The following is a 23,817-nucleotide window of genomic DNA, read 5'->3' as shown; positions in this document are numbered from 1 at the left end:
GTGATGAGAGGTGGGGGGAAGCCAGTAATAGTTAAAAAATACTGTTGGTTTAAAGTATTGGCAGCCTGTTTAGTTATGGTGGTTTATTAAATATATTTAAATATATAACCCTTGCACTCTCTGAACTCTATGTGAATAAGTATTGTGTCCTCTTCTGATAGCATCTGTTTCCTAACCCTTTTTAATAACATGTAAGCAAACTGGAAAAATATGGTCAATATATATGTTGCTGGCAGTGATCATTATTCTAAAAGCATATTGGAGAAGTGGATCAGAGCAGGAACCTTTTTTAAATGAACCTCTTTGTCAAGGATTGTTTGAATAAAGTGTTGTTTGGATTTGAACCTGACCTTGTTTTGAAAAACCAAACCAGTCAGGTTAGCCCATTTAAATAAGAGGACACTTATCTTTTAACAGTTAGCTTTGGTTCAGATAAAATCTAGCCTAAAACAAAATACAATTATACACATGAATTTATCTCTCTGGCATATAAACCCAAAAACTTGACTTTTTAAATTTTTTTTTTTAAAAAAGCACTCCTAATTTTATTTTTTTTAATCGGGTGTATACCTGTCCTAACCTATAGAAGCACAACAAAAATAGACAAAACAGTAGATTATTACCTTAGTTCATATCTTGCATATGTGTTAACTTCAGACATTGTAGTGAGTTTACAGCATGTAAACTATAATGTTACAGGAAATGGTCATATTAGGTGTCAAAAACAGGGGACGTATTAGGGAAAATAGGACCTTTGGTACTTTGACTTAAGGCATAAAAATAGGAGATGCCTTGGAATTCACCTAGGATGAGGAAATGCTTTGAGCTTATCAATTAGTGATGTTGAATGTAGAGGTAAAGGTAAGAGACTGGACATGAGAAAACACCAGTCAGCAGACCTGCGGTGAAAACAATACCCCTGAGCCGAAAATGTTCCAGTAAGAAAACTAGGTGATTTCAATTTCAGAGTAACACAAGAGCTGGCACACAGACTCATAGGCCTGGCAATAAGAATGCCCATCTTGCTGATCTGCAAAGTTGTGGGAGGCTCACACACCTGGAATGCTTGTTTAACAAATGGCAATACATCATCCAGGGCCATTAGTTTAACCTCAGGAACTTGCAAGGCTTTAGAACAAAATTTGTGAGAGGTGAATTAAAGATAGAGAAATAAATAGGAAAGTGGATAAAAATTCAAAACTACTGGATGTGCCTACTCTGATACGTTTTGTAGAGATAAATTCCAACACATGGGAAGATCTAGTCTAGATTAAAGACAATGCTGGCACTATAGCATGTGGGTACAAACTGTTCATGGATAAATTCAAGCTTAAATTTCAAGGGTCGTTTCAAAGTAAGGTTTCAGAAGAGCTTCCAGTAAAAGCCACAACAACAAACAGTGTAAGCTGTTTTAAAATGGATCTTGGTATATTTGGCGGAATTAGTATCTGTCATAGCAAAGGATTGTGCTCAGACACATTACCAGTTCTCTGCTGCTTGCATGCAGAATCATGGGTAATGTTATTCCAATATTAAACCTTCTGTGTGTAACTTTAAACATAAAAAGTGTTTCTTTATTTTGGCACATCTATGTTTTGATAACATTTATTATTGTGTTAATTTTTGCAATTGTTTACCTGAAAGGTATCTGAATGTGCAGTTGGCAGGTTTCAATGCCACATACAAAGTCTGAAATACAGGTACACGTACTGCATGTGCATAACTGCTATTAAAATTATTTTCTGTTTTCCCTGTGTTTTTACGAAACATTAATGCACAATCTTTTCCTTTTAAAAAGAAACAGCTTTTACTAGTACAAAAGAAAATCAGTTGTTTTGCAAACAGTGACTTGGAGGCAGTAAAGAAATGTGGAACTGCATGTATCAGTTAAAGATCAGTGGTGAAGATGTATTTGTTCATATTTATAAAAACACATGTAGAGAAGGTGTAAGATACTTTACTTTCATTTCCTGTTTGCAAGTGTACTTGTGGTTTGCCTTAATTCATAAACCAAGAAAGATTAGCAAAGCTTAAAGCGTCAGCTTAAATTTCTCAGAGTTTTCTGTCAAAAATTTCTCTCCAGGACTACCTCTGTCATACAATGTTATTTTCCACAGGAATGGCCATCATTTGAATAGAGGCAGAGCTAGCTGAACCTGCCAGCACATGTAGTAATTGTCCTCATTTTTACAATAGTGTAACACCCAAGTTGAGTCATTCAAAGAATTCTACATTGATACTTATGACCCTAAATCACTCGGTCATCTCTAGTTTTAATATTGATCCTGATAAAATGTATGAATAACCACCAAAACACACATGTGGGTGTACACACACTTTTTAAGAACGCATCATGGTGTTGTAAGGTTATTATTTCCTGACATTTTTTCTTTCAAGATGGTATAATCCCAAACTGTGGTGCAGTGTCAGTTCAGTTTGTGGATTCTGCCATCCTGAGTGGCGGAAATTAGACAACATGTGTTATCCTTGTAAAAATTCAACAGAACTGATCTGTGCAAATTGGGTGAATGTAAAATTAGGGGGAGTAAAAAAAGATCGCAAATTAATTGTTAAGTGTAAAGGTCTCCATAATGAATTTGTCCCAACAGTGATCAATTAGAAGTAAGATCTCACTCACAGGGTATTTCCAGTAATCGTTGTTTTACACACTTCCTTAGTTCACAGAATCGCAGGTTGGAAGGGACCTCAGGGATCATCTAGTCCAACCTTTCTAGGAAGAGCAGAGTCTAGACAAGATGGCCCAGCACCCTGTCCAGATGACTCTTAAAGGTGTCCAACATGGCCAAGTCAACCACTTCCCTGGGGAGATTATTCCAATGGGTGACTGTCCTCAGTGTGGAAAATTTCCCTTTCATGTCCCATTGGAATCTCCCCAAGAGCAACTTGTGTCCATTCCCCCTTGTCCTCTCCATGTGACTCCTTGTAAAAAGGGAGTCTCCCTCTTCTTTGTAGCTGCCCCTTAAGTACTGGTACAAGGTGACGAGATCCCCTCTGAGCCTCCTTTTCTCAAGGCTGAATAAACCCAGTTCTCCCAGCCTATCCTCATATGGCAGCTTCCCAGTCCTCTGGTCATCTTGGTGGCCCTTCTCTGTACCCCTTCCAGCCTGTCCACATCCTTTTTGTATAGCAGGGGACCAGTTAGTTAAGGTTTGTATCTGAACCGTTGCTCAATAACTATCAATAGACGTATCCTTCACTAATTCATACAGTTCATAAATTATTTATAGTTTTGGCTTCCACATTATCTTTGGTACAGGCTTAGAATTTCACTATGTAGGTTATACTACATAGTGTAGAAAAAGTACTTTCATCCCTCTGTGTGTTTGTGTGATTTGTTTTTTTAATAGATTGCTGACAATTGGTTACTACTTTTATCATAAAACTGAGTAAATAACTTGCTTACCGTCTCATAATCTTTCTTTTACAGGCCCTCCATCAGATTCTTCTTTGTCATGACCTTTGATTTTTTTTTTTTTTCCTTGCTTTGTTTTGAACTGAAGCTTCCTAGTAATCATTTAAGAACAAGTTCAAAATCGAGAAATGTTTAATTCAAGTTAGAGATCATACCTAGGCTCAGAGATGTTCCAGTAACTAGAACGGTAAATGTAAATACATTTAAGGCTTTATCAGTCAAGAGTGGATCATTATCATCAGCAGGTGCTACTGTGCATTCTAAGAATCAGCAGAAGATGTTAGAAAGAGGAGATGGTAGCAGAGAAGTAGGCCATTAGAAGTGTAGAATCTAAATTTAAGTAACATGTAGCAAGAAATGAATGTTGGATTTCCTGTAGTAAAATGCCTCTGCTACTTAGCTAAGTAGTGGAAAATAAGAGGACATTATCTTGGCTGTCAGTGGGAGGGCAGTGAGGTGTTGCTAGATACATTTTCTTCTGTGGCTTTCTATTTTATTCTCTTGCTATGAAGAGGAAATATTTAAGCAAATGTGGTCATTTTGTAGTGAGGTTTTTTTGGCTCGTTTCTACCAAATCTGGGTGTGTGGGGGTGTACAAAGGAAAGAACACTTCATGGCAGGCTGGCACGCTATCATGGTTTCTGTTGAGAAACAAATGTTTGTGCCTACAAAATGTTGTATAATAAAAATAAGGGAAAAGTGTTGATGGGAGCATAATTTTAAACATACTTTTCTTCATAAACCAGTGGTTTTGCAAAGGTAATAGAAATCACATGGAGAAGAAAATAAACTGGGAGCAGAAGTGGTCTCTGAATGTGACACTTCTCTCCCCTCTTCAGCCAGAATATTTTTTCAAGAAACTTTGTGACTAGTACAGTAAGGTGAAATTGCTTTTATCCTTCAGTCCCAGTGGGCTTAGAGATGTCATTCTCATAGTAATTAATTGGCTAAGCTCTTGAAGGCAGGATGTTTGCTTATAACTGGAGTTAGTGATGAATTGCACAGAAAGGAAAAACATGTTCAGCTGTCTTAAATGTACTTAAGATGCCAATTAAATACCACCTGAATTCAGTTGGTTGAATTATACTCAAAATCAATTGCCAAGTACTTCAGGGATATGTAGCAGGACACACAACATGTAATGATGCTATTAAAGCAAATGAAGTTTTTTGCGTGGTAAACAGCATTTCTAATAGGATTCTGAAAGCAGCCTGTTTTCAGATCTGAGTGGTATGCACTCCTGCCCCAAGACAGAGTGCAAGATTCACTTTCTGTATGCATGGCTTTGAGCGCCGCAGAGGAAGCATGCATTTCTAGGATCCAACCTTTGTTAGCAACCTTTACCGTTTAAGTTGGTCTGATTTGTAAGAAGGCTCCTATATAGACTTGATAGGACTCTCTAAAAACAGATACAAACTTGTATTGGAACTTAAATCTGCACAGACTGTTTTGATCTGTAAGTAGATACTTCTAGTGGCCCTGTTGCTTGAACATATAATGATATTTAGACTTGGAAGACAAAACTTTTCTCCTATGCTAGTGATTAAATTTTTCTAAAATTAGTATATGAATTTTTTACATGGCAAAGAATTCTAAGGATTTATGGGGACTTGTATATATTACCCTAAAACCCGCAACCAAACTCAAAGTTATGCAAGGGAAAAAAACATTCCCTCATATTTCCTTAAACGTTTCCTCATTTTGCACAAAAACATCATTGTCTACATGACAAGTAATGCAACCCCTCTGAGGTACCTGCAAATACAGTTTTTAGATTACCACAGATGTCTAAATTTTCATGCTGACTAACCCAGTAGGGAAATTGTTTACCATTAATTTGAGCAGAATTGTAAAAAGGATCCCTTTTTAGGGTTGTTCTATTTTCAACTGTTTCTTTTTAAGTTACCCTTAAAAGCTGGCTTTGAACATTACCAAACTGGCTATCATAACCTATTGCTGAGTTCACCTCACAGACTGATGATCCAAGATTTTATTCAGCTCTGAGGCAAGTTTTACATTCTCCCTCTCTGCTAGCAGTGTCGGAGCTAAAAGGCAGAGGACAGTGGATCTTTGGGAATTTTAGTGCCTGCAATAAATGTCATTAGTCCCAGCAGCATTTCTTGGTGTGTCACAATTCCCTTTGATTAAAGCCTCATAATCCTCCACACTACAACAAATGATTATGTGAAACTTCAACTGGATGTAAATTAATGTTCAGTTCAGACGTGTAAAATGGAGCACTTCATAACTGTTTCATACCATGCTGATAAAAATTATTGGAGTAACAGATACGTAGCTGCTGCTTTGCAGTGATTGCTGGTGTTTGTACTCTTACTGATGGTATCTTGTGCGTGTCTTGTTCACTTCCTGTTAATTTGTTCCTTAATTTTAGTTTACAAAGGTAAAGAAAGATAAAGGATTTAAATATGGTAGATATATAAGGAGAAGCTGTATTTTGTTTTGTTTTTAAATTTTAACCTTTAGAAAGATTGCATTAATAACCAAAAGAGGATATTGGCCCATGACAATAAAAGGTCATATTATCCTATAAAATCTTGGAACTACACAGTAGTCATAACTTCATATTCACAGGCAGAAGGAAAAAGACACTCAGTCATGCTTTATTTCAGGTCTGAGTTGGTTTGTAAAATGTAAGTCAAGTTCTTAAACTTAATTAGCTTAGGAACTGTTCTTTGTGTCTACAAAGAAATTACTCCAGTCAAAAGCTAGCTTAGCCCTTTCTGCAGGCTGTGTTTCTGTGTACTTAGTCACCAGTTCAGTGGTTTTCGTTTTTAATAATTTTGGTACCAAACATCATAATTTTCTGACATTCTAATTACATGGTTATTAATAAAGTATAGAGAGTGCATACCATAAAATAATCTTTTATAAGCTTTACTTTGAAATTGTTAAAGGCTCTGGTAACATCTTTAATCACTCATTTTTGGCGTTTTCTTGAGGTTTCCCATCAGTCTACATTCCTTCTCCTGTCTACACTTGAAAACTTTGACTTCAGTGTCTATAGAATGTAGCGCAGTAGAGCCCCAAGAAGGTCTACCATTGGGATGCCTAGCAACTAGAGTAATACCAATGATATTTGCCAGTTTTTTTCTTCTAGGAATTAATGTTTCCCACCCACAACACTCCTATGAAATTTAAAAGCTATCAAAACGGAGCTTGAAAGGAGCAATTCATTTAACAGCTGTAAATATTTCCAAAATACCTCACTTTGCCGTCAGACTGCCCAAATTAGTGGCTCAGGTTATGGAGAGGTTTACATCATTATGGAATGAGGTAATCCATTTACTGCAATCTGATACAAGTGACTTGAGAGAAGGAGGGCCAGGGAAGAGAGAGGTAATGAACTCACTTCTCCCTTTCTAGAGGTGATCTTTCAAACACATGCTTAACTTGGAGAATTGCTTAATTCCAGATCTCTGATCACGCTGCTGCTGTAGCAGTAAAAATGCCTGCCCTGCTACGTTTTCAAACAGCTGAGACAAGTGACATCCTTGATCCAACTGCTCAGCCAACACCAGGGAGATTCCACCAATCAGTTGAAAGTGTGCAAGGTTGCAAGGCGAGAAAGATAACTTGGATTCAAAGTTCAGTTTCAACCTCAGTGTTTCAGAAGGAGCCCTGCCTTACATCCATGCATTTCTGGAGATCATGAACTCATCAGAAGTAAAGAATATGAGCATGCGTTATTTGTTCTTAGTCTTATGCGCTAGCTGGTGTGCTGCACAGCCTTGCTGTCTTACTCATGTAAGAGCAACAACATATCCTTTTAAATGTTGATTCAAAACAGACTTGGCTGTGGTTTGATTTAGACCTATATCACAATTGTACACGAGGACTTCACCATAGCCTTTTAAAGTGAGCAGAAGTATATATAGAGGTGATAGTCTCATCACTCTGAGCTAACCTAAACTCTCCAAGATGCTCGTTTGCTTGGCATCTTTCCAGGGTGGTTGCTGTGCAGTAGGATTCCGGAGAAGCCAAATGATAGTACCTTTATAACTATCACGATCCTATTGATGCCTGAGGGATTTCAGAATGGAAAGGGAAGTAAACACAAGCTAACTGTTAATGTACGAAATTAGCTGTGCCCGGAGAGTTGTGGTGGGTGAAGAGGGCAGAGAGAAATGTGTGCAGAGATCTGGCTGAGTGGTGATAGCTCCTAGCTGGATTTGTAGAATGAATTGACAAATAGGAATCCCAGTAAAGTATTAAAGAAATGAACCAGCTTTTGGGAGTCTGATATAAAAATATTTATGGATGGTTTGAAGGGGAAAAATAAAATGCCTACTTTGAATTGTTTAATCGATTTTGCATTTCAGCTGGAAAACTACTCATTACACCCCTAATACTGGTTCTGGGACTGGCACTGGGAGCCATAGCTGTTGTAATAGGTAAGAGTTACGTATGTGAATGAGTCCAATTCTGATTTTTGCAGTGGCTTTCTGCACAACATCTCAGTATTTTCGTCTCAAAAGGATGGACGCAAAGTTCATAGATACCATTCTAGTATAAAGCATATGACATTTTTCTAAAAAATTTGTCTTTAGAATCTTTTCTTTTTCTTACCTGTATTTTATGCCTGTTAAGTTTGGGGGTTTTTTCCCATTTTGGTTTTCTGAACCAAAATCTTTAACTAGTATAGTTAAACTAGTAAAAAGGCCAGAATAGTTTGAACATAGTCCTGGGGGTGGGCTGGCTTGGACCCTCCCTTTAATCACCCCAGTGGATCACAATTCTAAGATCTTGGCCATGTGTATGACAAGATTTTAGGGGCACTAGGCATAGTCCCAAGAGCTTTCCAGCTTGAAGATGCAACAACAACAGCAAAGCAGAAAATTGGGATGAGTCAATCTCAATCTGATTCAGTGCATAAGCTGCCAAATTGGATTCCATCACCAAAAAAAAAAATGGTACTGTGAACTCATTTGATATAGTATCAAAGCTCTGTTAACGTGGTTGTATTAATGTGGATGTAGTTATTCTAGCAAATCTGCTCTTTGCCTGGTTTAACTGAATTCTCCCACAGAAATTAAATAAGCTGTAAGGATAAATGTATAATTTTGCTCATGTAAGTGCATATCCACTCTTTATGTTGGCAGTAATATGTCAGCGGGGATCATGCTGCCTCGCAGCTCTTCACTAAACTACTTACTCCTTTGAAAATTGGCAGTGCTTGCCCAGCCCTGAGGCGTGTTGGGATGTGGCGCCTTTATTTTGATGTAATAAAGCCAAAATATACTAGGCTGGTCAGATTAATTAATAAGATTGTACATAACCAATCAGCACATAACCAAAACACTATTACAGCTTTTCTAAAGTACATTTGGCCAAATAAGGAATATTGCTATTAATTTCAGTATTTAGGCTAAGAATACATATTGTTTTCCTTACCAATATTCTGAGTTGGATTCACTGAAGATTTTATATATATAGATATCTATCTTAAATATTCTTTTTAGTAGCATTTTTATGCCAAAAACTATAGGCAATAAGCACTTCTAAATGCCAGTAAAGCTTATTTTGGTCAGTAATCTGGTGAAATGTATGCTGGGAAAAAAACCCACTCTTTTGCTTATATTAAAAATTAAGAGGGTTTTGCAGTAATACAGTAGCAGTGATAGCAGTAATACCCAGTATGCCATTAAAGTCCTGTCCTAGGTAAGGCTGGCTAAGATATGCTCGAGAGCAGCACTATGAACAGTTCAAAAACATTGATTATTTATAGGAAAGTTTTGGTTTTGAAGTAATTACAGCTATATTTACTGCCAACACAACTGTTAGAGTAATCTCTTTTATAGCTGAAAACCATTTTACAGCATTTACAAGGCTATTGAGCAAAGCAAGGACCCTGGTGACTGTAGCAGTCTGTAATATGTTGTTATTGTGGTGGTGTCTGAAAAGGAAATCTTGCACCATTTCAGTTGGCTGGTGGCAAGAGAGAGAGGGAGATGCTTCTTCACTTATTCACTTGCATAAATCTGATTTATTTCTTTAGTTTTTCCTTACAGCTTTCCTTACAGCTTTCCTTCTCTCAAAAGACTTTTAAGAATAAATACTTCCCTGCCCAGGCAAGAATAAACACTTGGTATTACTGAACAATAGATGAGGATGTTTTTAAAAATAAATAATATTCAAAAAGTAAAGCTATAACATGCTGCCTCTACTGCATGTGAAACTGGTTGAAAACTAGCTTAGTTAAATCAGCCTTGGATTTAGGTCTAAGGGTTGCCAAAGTGCTTTTAAAAGTTTTAAGTTCGTATCTTATACCAAACAGCATTGTTCAGGAATTAATTTGTCAGAGATGAGAGTAGGGTTGGTCAGAATTTGTTGTAAGGTAAACAGAAAGTGTAGCGTAACTCATTACTGAAGAGGCTGTTGCAGGTTAATATTTTTTCTGCTTGTCTAAATTCTCAAGACATGGAAAGCTGCACCTGAATACTCTATGTAAATTGAAAGAACACGACGCACACCACAAAGGATTGTTTTTAATTATGGTTTTCTTCTTATTTTCTTCTTTTGGCAGGTTTATTTGTGTTTCCTATCTATTGCCTTTGTAAAAAGCAGAGGAAAAGGTCACGGACAGGTATGCCCTGGTAAGGATGGACCTTACTCACCTGAACTGAGCTGGTCCTGCAAGGGCTATATGCGCTTTGTGCAACAGAGCAATACAGTGCTGGTAACAGCATCAAAGCCAATGCCCTGGAAGAGGAATGGGGGATCTCCTGCCATCTTCCCTCAACCGAAAACACTACTGCAGACCAGAAAGCCTCTTTGCTCTGATGCACTCTGAACAAGATGGGTCCCCTGACTGCTGCTTTTTAAATGTTATGGGGTTTGTTTTTCTTCTAATTATTACCTTGGAGGGGGTTTTTTGAGTCTGAGTTTCTGAACTAGACAATCAAAGTCTGTATTGTAGCCACAACTCTACTACCGATTTGGCCTGTGAAGAAAGCATTTAACTGTTAACATGTGCTCCGTTTAACTTCAGTGTCAGCCTTTAAGGGGGAAATGCTTAGAAGTGTTTGGACTCTTACTGTATACTGAGCATACTACTTTTGGTATTAAAAATTACTTCTGTAAATAACTTCCATCACACAGCATTCTGTTCAGCATACCAAAACCCCGTCACATGCCAGAGCACGACAGCTGGTTATCTTCTGAGTCGTCCTGCTAGTGAGCAAGAGTGTAGATTGCCACCACCAAACTGCAGTGCCTCAGAGGGAAATATCCTTAGTATTGAAGCTCCGTGATACTTACAGATATACTGATTGGTTTCACTTTAGTATTTAATTTCTGACAATCTATTAATATTGATTGGGGGGGTGATAGATTTGTTAGAAGGGGCAACATTTTGAAACTTTCCCAGTACAGAAAAATTTCAAAGGGTTTAGACAGCAAGAATCACCAGTAGCCTGTTCTGTCCCAAGATATCCCTGAAGTGTGTGATGCAGAAGGTACAAGAAACTGTGTTTGCAGGGAAGCTGGACATGCGCTCTTCTGTTCTGACGTGGCATTATAATACATGCGCTACACACAAGTTGTGTGAATATTGAGTTGCTGAAATTTTATAACTGAAGTAGCACGGGTTTTTTGTTCGTTTGTTTTAAGTAGGCTACGTAAGTCTTAGAGCATCCACTGATGTGTCATGAGGAGAACGTGTGATTTTTAGGTAAGGGGAGGAGTCATGAATTGTTAGGAGACCATTTCATTCTTATTCTCTGCTTCCAGTGTTTCTCTTCCTGGCACATTACAGATCTGAAGAGATTAGCTATCCTTGCTCTTTTTTCCTAACTTCAGAGTACTGCTGTTTGCTACCAGACCTCTTTCTCAGCGCATCACCACAAAAGTAACGTAATTCTGTGTTAGGAATCAGCTACTGAGAATTTTTTCACTTTTAGTTACAATCCAAATTTAGAATACAAATACAACTTAAAAGAAAAAATAGAATAAAATAAATTTGTATAAGCAGAACACTGAATAAGAGAAATACCGACTTTATACTTTAAAAATACAAGCTGATCATAAAAGATTATTTGAATTGTACTGTGAAGGTACTTTTTTTTAATGTGTGTGTTTGAAAATACATAAATATATTTATGCGTGTGTATATATATGAGGAGAGGGTGAAGCAGAGAGATGGCCAATGTCCTAAAGAGTCTACAGACTTCAAAATTTAGGCCTGCAAATAGCATATCATTTGAGAGGATGTACTTTGCACAGATTGCTTTGAAAATTGTTATTAAATGTGAATCTAGTTGTAATTTTTACGTCAATAGTATTCTGCCCCACCAACATAATACTGTTATAAGATATTCACTTTGACTTCAAAGCCTCGGTGGAAGAGGCTGAATTTTGTTTACCTGGAAACACAAATATCAGCTTACTGTAGTTGTTTAGTATGCTTGTTTTCTGTCAGCTTCTGGTTTTGTTTTCTTGGGGTTTTTTTCATGTTGAAACCGTGTGTACAGGCACACCATAGCAGTCAACAAGTACTTAATATTTCTATTTGAATTTAAGGGCACATTGACCCTGTTGGCCCAACAGTGGAAGTAGTACCTTTCTAAGATTTGCAAACTAAGCAGGGAAGCAGTGACATTTAGAAATGAAGTTCAAAGCATATTGTCATTGCAAATCCACCCATTAATTAGATTTCTCCTTCTGTGACACATCAGGTTTTTTGTGTTCTGTCTGAGGTTGGAAGCTGCCTTAAAATCGGTCTTGGTTTTGAGTGTGTTTTCTGAGGCTATACATATCAGTTGTCTTTGGCTTACTCAGGGATTTTTATTCCTTTCTTTAAATGTCAAATAATGAAGATATTTTTGTATTATTTAGAAAAACCTTCAGACCTCAGAGAGTGAGAGAGAGAGAGAGATATTTGGGTTTGCAATGCAGTCTGTAATATGGTGTCAAACTATTCCATTTGAGAATATTTTAGTACTTGAGATTATCTGTAATTAACTATACAGTGGATTAATTTCCTTTCTTCTCCTGGTTCTTTATAAATATGTGAGGTATTCTTACAGTCTTTCTAGATGTTTTTACTCTGCTGTGTTTGCCATTTTATAGTTTCTGATGGGAATTCACTAAGATCTGAAGTTAAGATGCTAGAATAAAGAGCATAAAAGGGAAGATAATAGATCCGCACTTGTTTATATTCAGAAAGCATGTCATTGTGGGTGGAGGAAAGGAACACACATTTCAGCTCCTACATTATCATTTCATCTAGGCCATTTTGATTTTATTAGAACTGATTAAATCAAAGGGAAATGGTTCTTCATTTTCTACGTATAGCAGAATGAGGCATCTCTGACCTTGTAAAGATGAGAGACTATAATGTTGCTTCCTCTGTAGGAAAAAAAGGTACGACAATATTTGCATGTGTTTTTCTGTAGAACATGAAAAATCTTCAAAAGCCAGGCCGAGGAGGGATATGAAAGTCTTTTTCCATCTATATAAAAATATTCCCACTCGAATAGTACATAAATACAAATTTTCATCAATGTTATGTGACATAACCAACTGAAATATGAAAAGTAGATTAGTACAAAACTTCATTCAATCAAATGTTAACTTTTAATAAGCTCTTCTCATATCATAGGACATCTTACATACATCAAAGTCATGTCTTTTTTTACAAACATTAATATATCAGTTTGAAAGAAATGGAATGAACTTTGTAAGGAAATTCAAGGATATTTTTCTTTGATATGTAAATGTGTTTTTTCTCATAACTGTACTCTAAAGAAACAATCAGACTGTTCTACTCCATCTTTATTAGCAGAAAACTTCATCAGGCAGATGAATAAACATGCTAAGGCAGATTTCGTGCTGCTGTATGGTGGCCATTGGGGTTGCTTTCATCACATTTAATATCTAAGATTATTTATTCCTGTGGGAAGTTCTTGCTTACTGATGTCTATATTCAGACTAGGAAATGCTTAAATCCATTCTGCACTAGTCTTCTATTTCTAGCTTGCCTGGAAATGATTTGCCCACGGGCTCAGGCCTCCTTGCGGGCGTGCAGTCGGGCCTGGTGCCCTCCCCATGGCGCCATGCTCTGGGTGCGCAGCCCTGCTCCCGCCGGGGAGGGCTGGCTGGACACGCCAGTCAGGAGGCGGCTGCTTTCCCTTTCTCTACTTTCTCCACTGAGAGCAATTAGTTGTATTTCACTAATTGGGTCAAGTTTCAGGGGTGCTCAACCATGTCAGTGGCAAGGTGAGTCTGGTGAGGCCTCTCAGAGCATTGTTAGGTATTTGCAGAGCTTATCAAGGAGCTTGCGACTGGAAAATAATTGTGCTTTTCCTTGTGTCAAGCTATTAGCCAGTGAGAAGAAGAAACTGAGTAAGAATACAAGCGAGAGGGAGAAGTGCAATTCTGAGTAGCCTTGTGGTCTAGTTGACCCATCAGTTTTAATTCCATACAAAAAAGTTGTAGTATTCAGTTCTCACCCCCTCTATAATAAACAGCGCATTCATATCTTTCAAATGTCATTAAAATACAGTGCACTTTGAGTGATCTGTTACCCTCCTTTGGGGCAGTGCAAATGTGTAAGGGAGGATTTTGATGTTACTAATGCTGACTTTGTAACTCTTCCTGGTATGTTAGCATTGGTTTTCTGGGGTATTTTTTGTTTTGGTTTTGGGTTTTTTTGGTTGTTTTTTTAATTTACATTTATTGCTTCTGAAAGTTTGATTGACATGAAGTTTCACTTTTATTAAAAATACTCATTCACAGGGACTATTGCCAATTTGACTAGAAGGTGTTTTGGATCACCAGCAGATATTCCTTTTAGCCAAGGGGCTTTCTGCTCTTCCAAAGACTGCCATAGTTTGTGTGATGTTCAGATGGCAGGGCAGTGATTCTGTCAGAGGATACAAATTCTCCAGTAATTGAATGGTTTCCCCTGCTAGTTAAATCTGAGAAACTGTTTCACGTTCAATGGCCAAATAGTTTGCCATGCAGACTCTTGAGTTTTAAAATTTAGTTGTGGTGCTTTGTTTCTTGAGCAAAGCTTGCATCATTCATAATACTTGGTATCATGATTGGTAGCTCCCAGTTGTGGATAAGAACCATGGATTACTGTTACTTTCATAATCTGTATTAGATCTCTGATTTTGCTGATGGAAAGAATCCTACCTGAGGGAACTGTTTCAGAGATAACTTCTTAGTTTCTTTTAATTTTGCAGCCTTACAGTTGCAGTGGGTCAGCTCCTTCCCTGACATCAGTCATAGCCCTGTTAAACCAGAGAAGTCATACCCATTTTTGTGCTAGCATGGAATTTGGCCCCAAATACTTTGATAAAAATATCTGGAAGCATGTTCATAGCCGTTGTGCAGCAACTTGAAAATCTGGTTCACTTCTGAGGAAGTGCAAACTACTATGGAACCGTTTCTCTGTTGCAGAGTGATGCTAGTGCTGTTTAGTAAGTGCAGGAGAGGGCAGGGAGTAGGGAGGAATTCCCAGAAGACATTCTTATTAAAGCAAAATATCAGGCAAAGAAATGCTAGCTTTTAATATAACCGAGACCACCTTAATGCTTTGAGTCACCAATAAAGTTAGAAACAACATCCATAGACAGTGTTAAATAACATCTAGAATTCTGCTTTCTTCAGTGTAACAGCTACTAGCACAGTGTAAGAATTGGAATTACAGCTGTTCAGTATTTTTGGACTTAATGCATAAACTTGAAAAAGAGGGCACACAACATGTAAAAAGTTATGTTGCTGATACATTTGGTGGCTTGTCTTGCTACCGTTATATGAAAAACCAGCTGTACCTTCATTCAACGGGAAGACTAGCAATGTTTTCACTTAAGTACTGCTCAAGCTGTAACACAACACCCTCAAAATTTTTCTTGATAAAACTAAAAAAATGCAGCTTGTTGCAGTTACACAGGACTGAAGCTTCCTGGCTGATTCTTCCTTATCGTTCGTGCAAAAGGGCTCAGGATCTATACGTTCTCCCTCCAGTAGGGACTGGAGTGCTTATATTAGGCAGTTAGTCACTGATTCTTCTCTTAGCCTGATGGTGAGATACCATAAAGTAGGGAAATAAAAACTGATCTTAGAGTGCATGCTCTGATTTCAAAGGTAAAAATGTATAATAAGCTTTAATTACTTACTCCCTAGTAAACAATAAATACATAAATTTCTAAGCATAATTCCAGCTGTTAATTTCTAAATATATCTGTTAAAAATAGTTATCACAACAATTAGTTTATTTTAAAAAAAATGTTGTGCAAAAGAAAACCTTTTTGGAGCTTATTTGGCTTATCAGAACTTGAAAAATTAATCTGAAGTGTTTTGGATGGATGATGGTGAGAAATTTATAGTGTAAAAATATTTTAAATTTTTAACAAACAGGGATTTTGCACATAGCTGCTTAAATGTAGTTGCATGCTAATCCCATTCAGTGTTTATCTTGTTGAAAAGTTGTCAGACTGAAAAGAGCATTGTTGGAACTTTAACCTACCGTCACTGAGCGTGCTGTTACTAATACAATGCCACATTTACCTCCTTTTTAGAAGGAAAACCTACTTACAGAATCCAAACAAGCTGTTCAGATATTTTAAACCTGTCCTGTAAAAGTGCTGACACAGTCAAGAAACGTTTTCATGTTTTATGCAAGCTCTGGATAAGCAGATGGATTCACTCTTTAGTCATGGACCACATTTTTGCATTAAAAAATGTGCTCTTAAGAGTTCTTCATATCACTTTACATTCTGCCGCTTTGTGTCCAGGAATTGCAAGGACAAGGGTAGATTTACATTTCATTGTGTTTACTATCTCATAATAACACGTTTACCATGTTTCCATTTGTTATACACTCTATTTCCAATACTCTTTCTGTTCCGAATTTCGTAATTTAAAACGGCGTTGTGAAAATGGCTGCAGATGAAGTTGGACCTGGGAAATGTGATCTCATAAGAAGTCGTTTCAGTAATGCTTTGCTGAACTATACTAGTGAAAGATAATCTGTTGTACTTAAATTCCTTAGAAGCAAAATGCTGAAGTCTGTTTCTCTTCAGGGCTTTTCATTTTGTGTCTTTTAAAATTTAAACACCACAACCTTCTTTGTTACATAACTAACCATCTGAGTCCAAATAACTCCTTTGACTATGGTAGGGATGAGAATACTAGGTGCTGAGAAAAAGAGACCATGATCTCTGTTTTGTAGGAGGTTATCCAAGCTGAACTTTTTCTTAATTCAATGACAATTCAATGACAAATCCTCCCCTGCCCCCATCTCTCTTCTGTTAGATATTTTAAGGTGAAGAATTTCCTTTAAAATAGGGTTAATTTGAATGGCAGGAGGTGAGGGTAGTGAGATGATAGATCACATCCTTTTTAGTGTACAGGCTTCTGGCACAACTAGAGTGCTGGCCATAACACTGCGGATTCATTCAGAAAGCTATTTCTAACTCCACGTTCGGGCTATGTACAAACTAGATGCATCAGTGATTAGAACTTTCTGTAGTATATTTATTTGATGGCTAAGAAGTTACAAAAAAACTGGAGGTAGGCAATACCCATGTAATCAATGCTTCAGTTCCAGTAGTCGGTATATTTTGTATAATGAGAAATTTTAAATGTGTAAGTGCCTTATTGCTTGAAACAAATGAAAGGTGTTCCCCTCTGTAGAGCAATATGGGAATTTCTGTTACATGGACTCTTATAGGCGTGTTAAGCCAAAGTAACCAATACTGGTTTGTTCAGAAAGTTGAAAAATGTTATGTTAGTGAAGAAGTTATCTTTTTATGATTTATAAAAGTAATCTGGCATGCTTATTTTAGTTCTGATGATCTTGCTCTCATGTCTGAAGTTTTTTAACTTGCTGTTCATCCCCCCCTCCCCTCTCCCTTCAGACTTCTGCAGACACGCATCTTGTATGTGTTGTCAGAATGGGTTTGGTCTTCCAGCATAACCAACCCCTTCATTCTCTTCTCAAAAAAGCTACATTTCTTTCAGCTGAAGTTAGGTTAGACCACAGCCTGTGGTATGTGTACCTTCAAACTCCATGGCTCAAAAGATCCCTGTTCGCACTAATTAATGAAGATGGAAGAGCTGAGGAGCGTGGTGCACAGAGGCAGTTGTAACTAGGTCAGGACTCAGAGCAGTTTAACAGTACTTCAGTGGTATCTAACTTGAAATAATATATGCTGTTAATATAAGTTGGCAGTTCTTCTGGGGTGGGTGTCTTGATGGACTGGACCATCAACAAGCTTGGTGGAACAGCTCGGGGATCTCTGCCCAGCCCTTTATTGCATGGTGGGAGGTGTGCTCTGAAAAAGTAGTATTTGTTTTAGCACCTTCAGATACCTTCAAAATGGATACTGTAGGGTTTATCTCTTCTGGGGTTTTCTTTCCCAGAAGACAATGGAATTTACCTTTTTATGATCTAGATTGCTAAAAACCCTGTTTCTTCTTACTGACATTGCTCCCACTTTTGTCCATCAATTGGAAGTCAGGTGCCAAGAATAAGCTACTCTTCTAAAATTATCTTGCATTACATGAACTTCTGGTAGAAAGTACCTTTTTAAAATATTAAAGTTATAAAAATATAATTATGAGAAGGAAATGGGCTAATAATGGGGGAGGTAAGAAGAAAAATGCTTAGAAGGTCCATATATTGTAGATTCATGATCTTAAAATGGTTTTACTATATTCAGTTTCCTCCACTAAGAATTTGTGAAGGAAGGAAGGAAAAGGGGGAGAAACGAAGATGAGAAGAGTATCTCTTGGAACCTTTTCTTCTCCTGAAATTCCTGAGTTCCTCAGAACCGTAGGAGATGCTTCCCCTCCACCCTGCTGCAGAGTTCTTAATTGATAATACAGCTGTCACTTGCAGTGTTATTGCTTCATGAAGCATCACACCCAAGTGTTTAATCAGGATTAAGGTTGCATATCTGAAGGTTTTGGTGACAGGGAATTTGATTTAGAGCCATACTGCAATAAAATTTTAAGTGAGTTATCACTTACAGATGTCATAACTTCTACTTCAGTATTATCTCCAGTTTTTAGGCATTAACTAAGTAATTCTATAACCCATTGAACAGGAGGCGCCAGTATCAAAATACTTCTTCAGTCTTATGAGTTACTGTTTATTTTATAAAAGTCATTTCCTTAAATGAAATTCTTCTGTCTTACCAGCAGGCACACAACCAAAATGCTGATAAGGTTTTTCCATTACCTTTCTCTTGCATTTAGTTGATAACTATTTTTGTTGTTGTTGTTGCATAGTACTGCAACAATGGTCTTCATGCTGTAATAACTTGAAGAAAATATTCAGTAGTCTTGGGCAATATTTTACAAACAATCAGTCTTCAAGTTGGTATTTGAAATGTATACCAATAATCACTGAGTGTGCTACCTTTGTGGCTGCTTTAGTTCGTGTCAATGTTTGTAAGGGTTACTTCTCGCTACCCTCTTCAGAGTGCCTTTTGATTTAGGAGGTCTAGAGACGGTTCACTGAAGTCTTCTGTTGAATCTACCTTAGTAATGTCTGATTTTTAGACTTGTCCTGATGAATGTATAACTAAAATCCTGTTCTTTAAAAAGCTATAGTAGACACAGGTTGTATATGCACATGTACATGCATGGATACAAGGGAAGGTGTTCTGCCAATGTTTGTCCTGCTGGACAGGACCTTTTGAAAGTGAGTGAATTTTTTAACAGTTTTAATTTCAAAATGTTACCTCACTAGTATTCAGTAGTAGTTATGTCTCTGTACTGCTTCACTTTGCTAATTACAATCACGATCGTGGTAGGCAGTTTTAATTTAAAAGACTCTGAATCTGGTGTCCATATTGAGAGTGGAGTTCGTAAGTGAAAACTTACCGTACTTTGCTTCCTTTAAAGGCATTCCTTTCACTTACACTGATATCCCAAGCCCCTCTTACCAACAAGCTGAAAAAGTGCTTCCCCATGACGAAATGGAAGAATGTAAAGTAGCATTTGAATGCACTCCACCTGTCTTAGAATCAATATTCAGAAATAGGGGGGACTGTGGGTTTAATGTGTTGTGGGAAGACCTATATTGTAGAGTTCGTTCACTTGCACACAAGGGGTTTTACAATGTCACCTAGTAATGTCTACCTAATAAAGTTTTGAAAAAGAAAAATAACTTGTCTGAATGTTTAACTCTTTCTTCAAACGATTTTATGCATGAGTGATAGTTAATGAGCTCCAAGGAGTGTCTTGCTTAAATCTATAAACTTTTTTTATTCTTATGCTTAAAAAAATCCCACTGAATGAATTAAACTTCAGAATCTTTGTGTTCACATTGTATTACAGTCACTTCAGTTTTTAACAGCTTTAACACTGAAAACAGTCTCAGAGGTAAAAAGCCAGTTTACGGTGATGAATAGTATTTTTATATAAAATACTCCCTGCCATTTCGTGTCATCTCTGGGGCACTGCTTTCATTTTTAAAAGCATCTTAATATGCAACACAATATTTTACCTACTCATGAAGTGTTAAAATGTTAGCTTAAAATAACTCGATACAAAATGAGAAGATATGCTGGAATCCAATTTTCCCATTCCCTTGTAGGGCTACTTCCTAAAGCTCAGTCTCTTTCAAAGAAAGTTTTTAGAGAAAGCAGTCTGTAGCTCTAAACTTGAAATATGTAATTCATTAATTGAACTAGGTGTGCCTCTCTCTGGAAAGGAGCTGTTTTCCGTTTCCACGCTTCATGAACTAACAATATTGATGGATTGTTTTGTCTGTGTTGCAGATTTTTAACATGATGCCTAATTATGAAATTGCATTTGCGTGTTCATGCACAGGCAGAGAAGGTGGCAGACAAGGTAGCACGCTTGCCTACAGTTTGTTTCTGTAGCAAATAAAGCTGAAGAACAATTCACTGCGGTGAAACATGCAGGAAAAATCTTGAGGCCTGTGCTAGGGGCCTCTGGCCAAGGACAAGCCTTTCAGCCCTCTCTCCAGCCCCCTCCAAAACAGCTAAGATTTGCAACCAAATGTCAAGGGCAATCATACCAGAGGTTCCTTATCTGCAGGAATTCTAGCATACAGCCTGCAGCACTGAAAGGATGGTTGGTAGGCCAAAGAAATCAGTATCTCTAGACCTGAGACTGAAGTCAAAGACTAGCTTCTCATTTGCAATCTCAAGCTGTTTGACAAAAGACAGAAAAGCAGACTTCAATTATAAACAGGGTAGGTGTCTAGGTAAATAAGACTAATGTGCTCCACAGAGAACAGATACACAACCGTAATTTTTAGACACACCTGTTCAGATGACTGACTGTGCTTTTGCAGGTGCTTGAAATAGTTGTTATAGGAATAAAGATACGTGTTTTTCCTAAATCACTGATGCATTTATGTCTGCTCATAAGAAATTATACTTAACCATTAATAACTAAAACTAACATTCCAAAAATGGAGTGGATATTTGAATTTTTCATGTGTTTGCTTAGTGGTTCAGTGGGATATGTGAAATACCAGCTAGTAAGAACAGAATTAGAATTGGCAGCCATGTGGGTAAAGCTGCCATGCTTTGGAAAAGTCAGCATGGCTTTTATGGAGGAGTCTTGCCTTACCAACCACAAAGTTTACCTGTCAGGTCAGCAAGTCATCTTGTTTATGTAGTCTGTCTGAGTATCTAGAAATCTGTGTTGGAGTTCCTTACTAATAGCCTCAAATGCAATGAAGCAGACATAGACCAAGAAAGAGGATCTCACATGGACAATGTGGACATTGTGTGGTCAGAAGGTACGAAACAGTTGCAGTAAATAGCTTCTGCGGTGAAGGGAGGAAGCCAGTTGGACTCTGCAGAGATCTGTGCTGGGCCTTCGCTCTTGAATGTATTTGCAAATGATGTGAAGAAAAAGGTAAGTGATGAGGTAACAAATGATGCTGCTGATGGAGAGTTATCCAGGACAGCAAAGATGAGAGCTGGTAACTGATTAAATGAATGGTTTTTGGACAATAACAAAATGGAGGAAGGCTCTTCAGCAAGGGAATGATACAACTGATACATAATGGTTAGCACGATTGCAACAAAGGTCTCTGAGTGACGCCGAAAAGACAAAATAGCGACGGAGTATTCCTATATCTGAAGAGACACTGAACTAGGGAGTGTCAAATGAGGCTAGCAGGAGCTGTAACAAAAAAAATGGGAGTCTGTGCAAACAGCAGAAGACTGGTGAAAACTCCTGCCAAAGGATAATGTAAATGCTGAGGGCTGAAGGGGAAACTGGAGCAGTTCACAGGAGAGAAATTTGTGTCCAGTCACTAAACGCACAGATACCTTGTCTGTCTGTTTGGAGGCCTGTACAGTAGTAGGTGGTAGTATTTGTTTGCCATATCTTGCATCCTTCCCCAGACATCTGATTTTGCCGACTGTCAGAGATAAGGTGTTGGGCTCCCTGAAGCGTCATTCTGACCCATTATTTCTAGGTCATCCTCTTTTTATCTTTATATATTGGGAGTCACTATGTAGGGAGTATGTCATGGTAGATTTCAGCAGTGATCTATTGGGATGAATGGTGGGGATGGACAGATGGCCTCTCCCATCCTACTTGGTAGAAAACACTACCCCACTTCTCACATAGAGATGCTGATTGGTAAGATACAGGTTTGCAAAGCTGAGAAGTGGTGAAAGCCTGTCCACTTTGTAGTGTGCTATTCTCACTGTCACCTAAATTTGTTCCACCTCACCTGAGCGATGCTCTTGCCTCAACGTAATTTCTATCTAGCTTGTCCACTTGCCCTCTTTTGGAAGGTTTCTCCTCTGTTTTTTTCCACTGGCTTTTTCCTCTTCCTTAACACTTTCTCTGATGGAATACTGAAATGGTCCGAATCTGAACTTTGTTTTTGCTGCCCTGTAAGAGTGATGGACACATACATGTCCACGTTCTGTGCCGGCCCAGACTTCACCTCCTTGACCAACTTGGAAGTAAATAATATTGCTTCCTTCTAGAAACCTTTATTTTGTAATGAGGCACCTCCAATTCTAGGTGCCCATTGCCCAATTTTGTCTGCCTTCTGTCTAATCAATCCCATTTTATTTTTTAAATTATGGTTTCTATTTTGTTCTCTTTCATACTAAAAAATGCTGGACAGTCTCCCAAATCTCGTAGCAGATAGGAGAAAAAGTGCAGTAAATCAGAAGTATAAAGCCAGTTAAGCCTGAAAAGCAGCAATGTGTGATTAAATAGGACTCTGCTAGAGATTCCCCTCCTGATAACTGTACATTCTCCCCTTGTTTTGTGATTTTATTTGGGTTTGGGTTTTTTTTAGCACGTGTGTGATGCATCCAAAGAGTTACCTGCATGGTTGTTTTGGGTGGGACTTCTGCTTCGGTTTGGTTTGGGGGGTGGGTTTATTTTGGTTGGTTGTTGGTTGGTTGTTTTTTTTTTAAGGAATACGCATGAGCATGTGGGGTTAGTGAGGGGTGGCATCAAGTTTGAAACCTTGCTGAGGATGGTTTCTAGCGATAACAGCTGTGTTGCGCTACTCCCCGAGTCACGTCCCCAAGGGCACCGTGCGGTCTAGTGAATAAAGAATCATTTTGGCATCCATGTGCGTGTCCTCAGCCATCCTGTGCCTGCCCCTCCCTGCTTAAAACCCGCGATGCAGGCTCTTCTTTTAACTCATATCTTGTCAAACAAAAGTAATGGCAGGCTTGAGTCTTCGATGCATCACACCACAACAGCTCTGCAGAGCAGATGATGTTTGCTGTGAGAGGGAGCTGCGGGAAGGACTGCCTGCCCACGCCAGCAGTGCGGTGTGCCAGCACCCACCCTCTGTCCCTGCTCACAGCTCTCCACAAGCCTTCCTCATTTTAATTCTCTTAATTTCAAACAGTGTCTATTTTAAACTTTAGTTTGACCATGTATTTATTAAAAATACTTTCCAAAACGTGGCTTCATCTTAATTTCATTTTACGTATATGAGGGGATGGACAAGTCAAAGCTAATAATAAACAGGCAGTGGCAGATCTTTGCCAGATCAAAGCAGCATTAATTCAGCAGAGCTTTCCAGTAATGCCTTCAATTGTTTTGGACCTTTAGTGTCTGCTGTTGCCTTTTTCTCAGATTTCTTTACAACAAGCATGCCATGTTACCACTCCCCTCATGATGTTATTTTTAAAAAACAGGTTACTTAGATTACAGGCAACATATAGCTTTCATTTAACTATCATTTATTTATTCACTGTAATCTTGAATTAACTATTTTGTGGCTTTGGACCTGAAAAACAAGCGGACTGATGTTATCTTCCCTGTAGCAGTAAAAGGAGACAAGCTAGAGAAAGGCTGACTTTCCTCTCCTACAAATGAGCGTTCAAGGACTAAACATGATTGTCAGAATTGTACTTCATAAAAACCAGCCTTCCTGGGGA

General features: G+C 38.0%; 1 protein-coding gene across 2 annotated transcripts in view; it reads left to right on the top strand.

Moving 5' to 3' along the window:
• The window catches only part of RNF217 (ring finger protein 217), a 66,839-nt gene extending 47,258 nt beyond the window's left edge, over positions 1-19,581 (top strand). For both annotated transcript variants that reach the window (XM_064447365.1, XM_064447363.1), the window contains 2 exons: positions 7,774-7,845; positions 9,978-19,581. In XM_064447365.1, coding sequence (XP_064303435.1) covers positions 7,774-7,845; positions 9,978-10,051 — 146 coding nt within the window. In that variant the 3' untranslated portion in view covers positions 10,052-19,581. The remainder of the gene's footprint in view (positions 1-7,773; positions 7,846-9,977) is intronic.
• Positions 19,582-23,817: the final 4,236 nt, after the last annotated feature.

The sequence above is a fragment of the Phalacrocorax carbo genome, chromosome 3 (assembly GCF_963921805.1).
Source record: "Phalacrocorax carbo chromosome 3, bPhaCar2.1, whole genome shotgun sequence".
In the NCBI taxonomy this organism is placed as follows: Eukaryota; Metazoa; Chordata; class Aves; order Suliformes; family Phalacrocoracidae; genus Phalacrocorax; species Phalacrocorax carbo.
The sequence above is the reverse complement of the archived record's forward strand: the minus strand, read 5'-3'. Positions and strand labels throughout refer to the sequence as shown.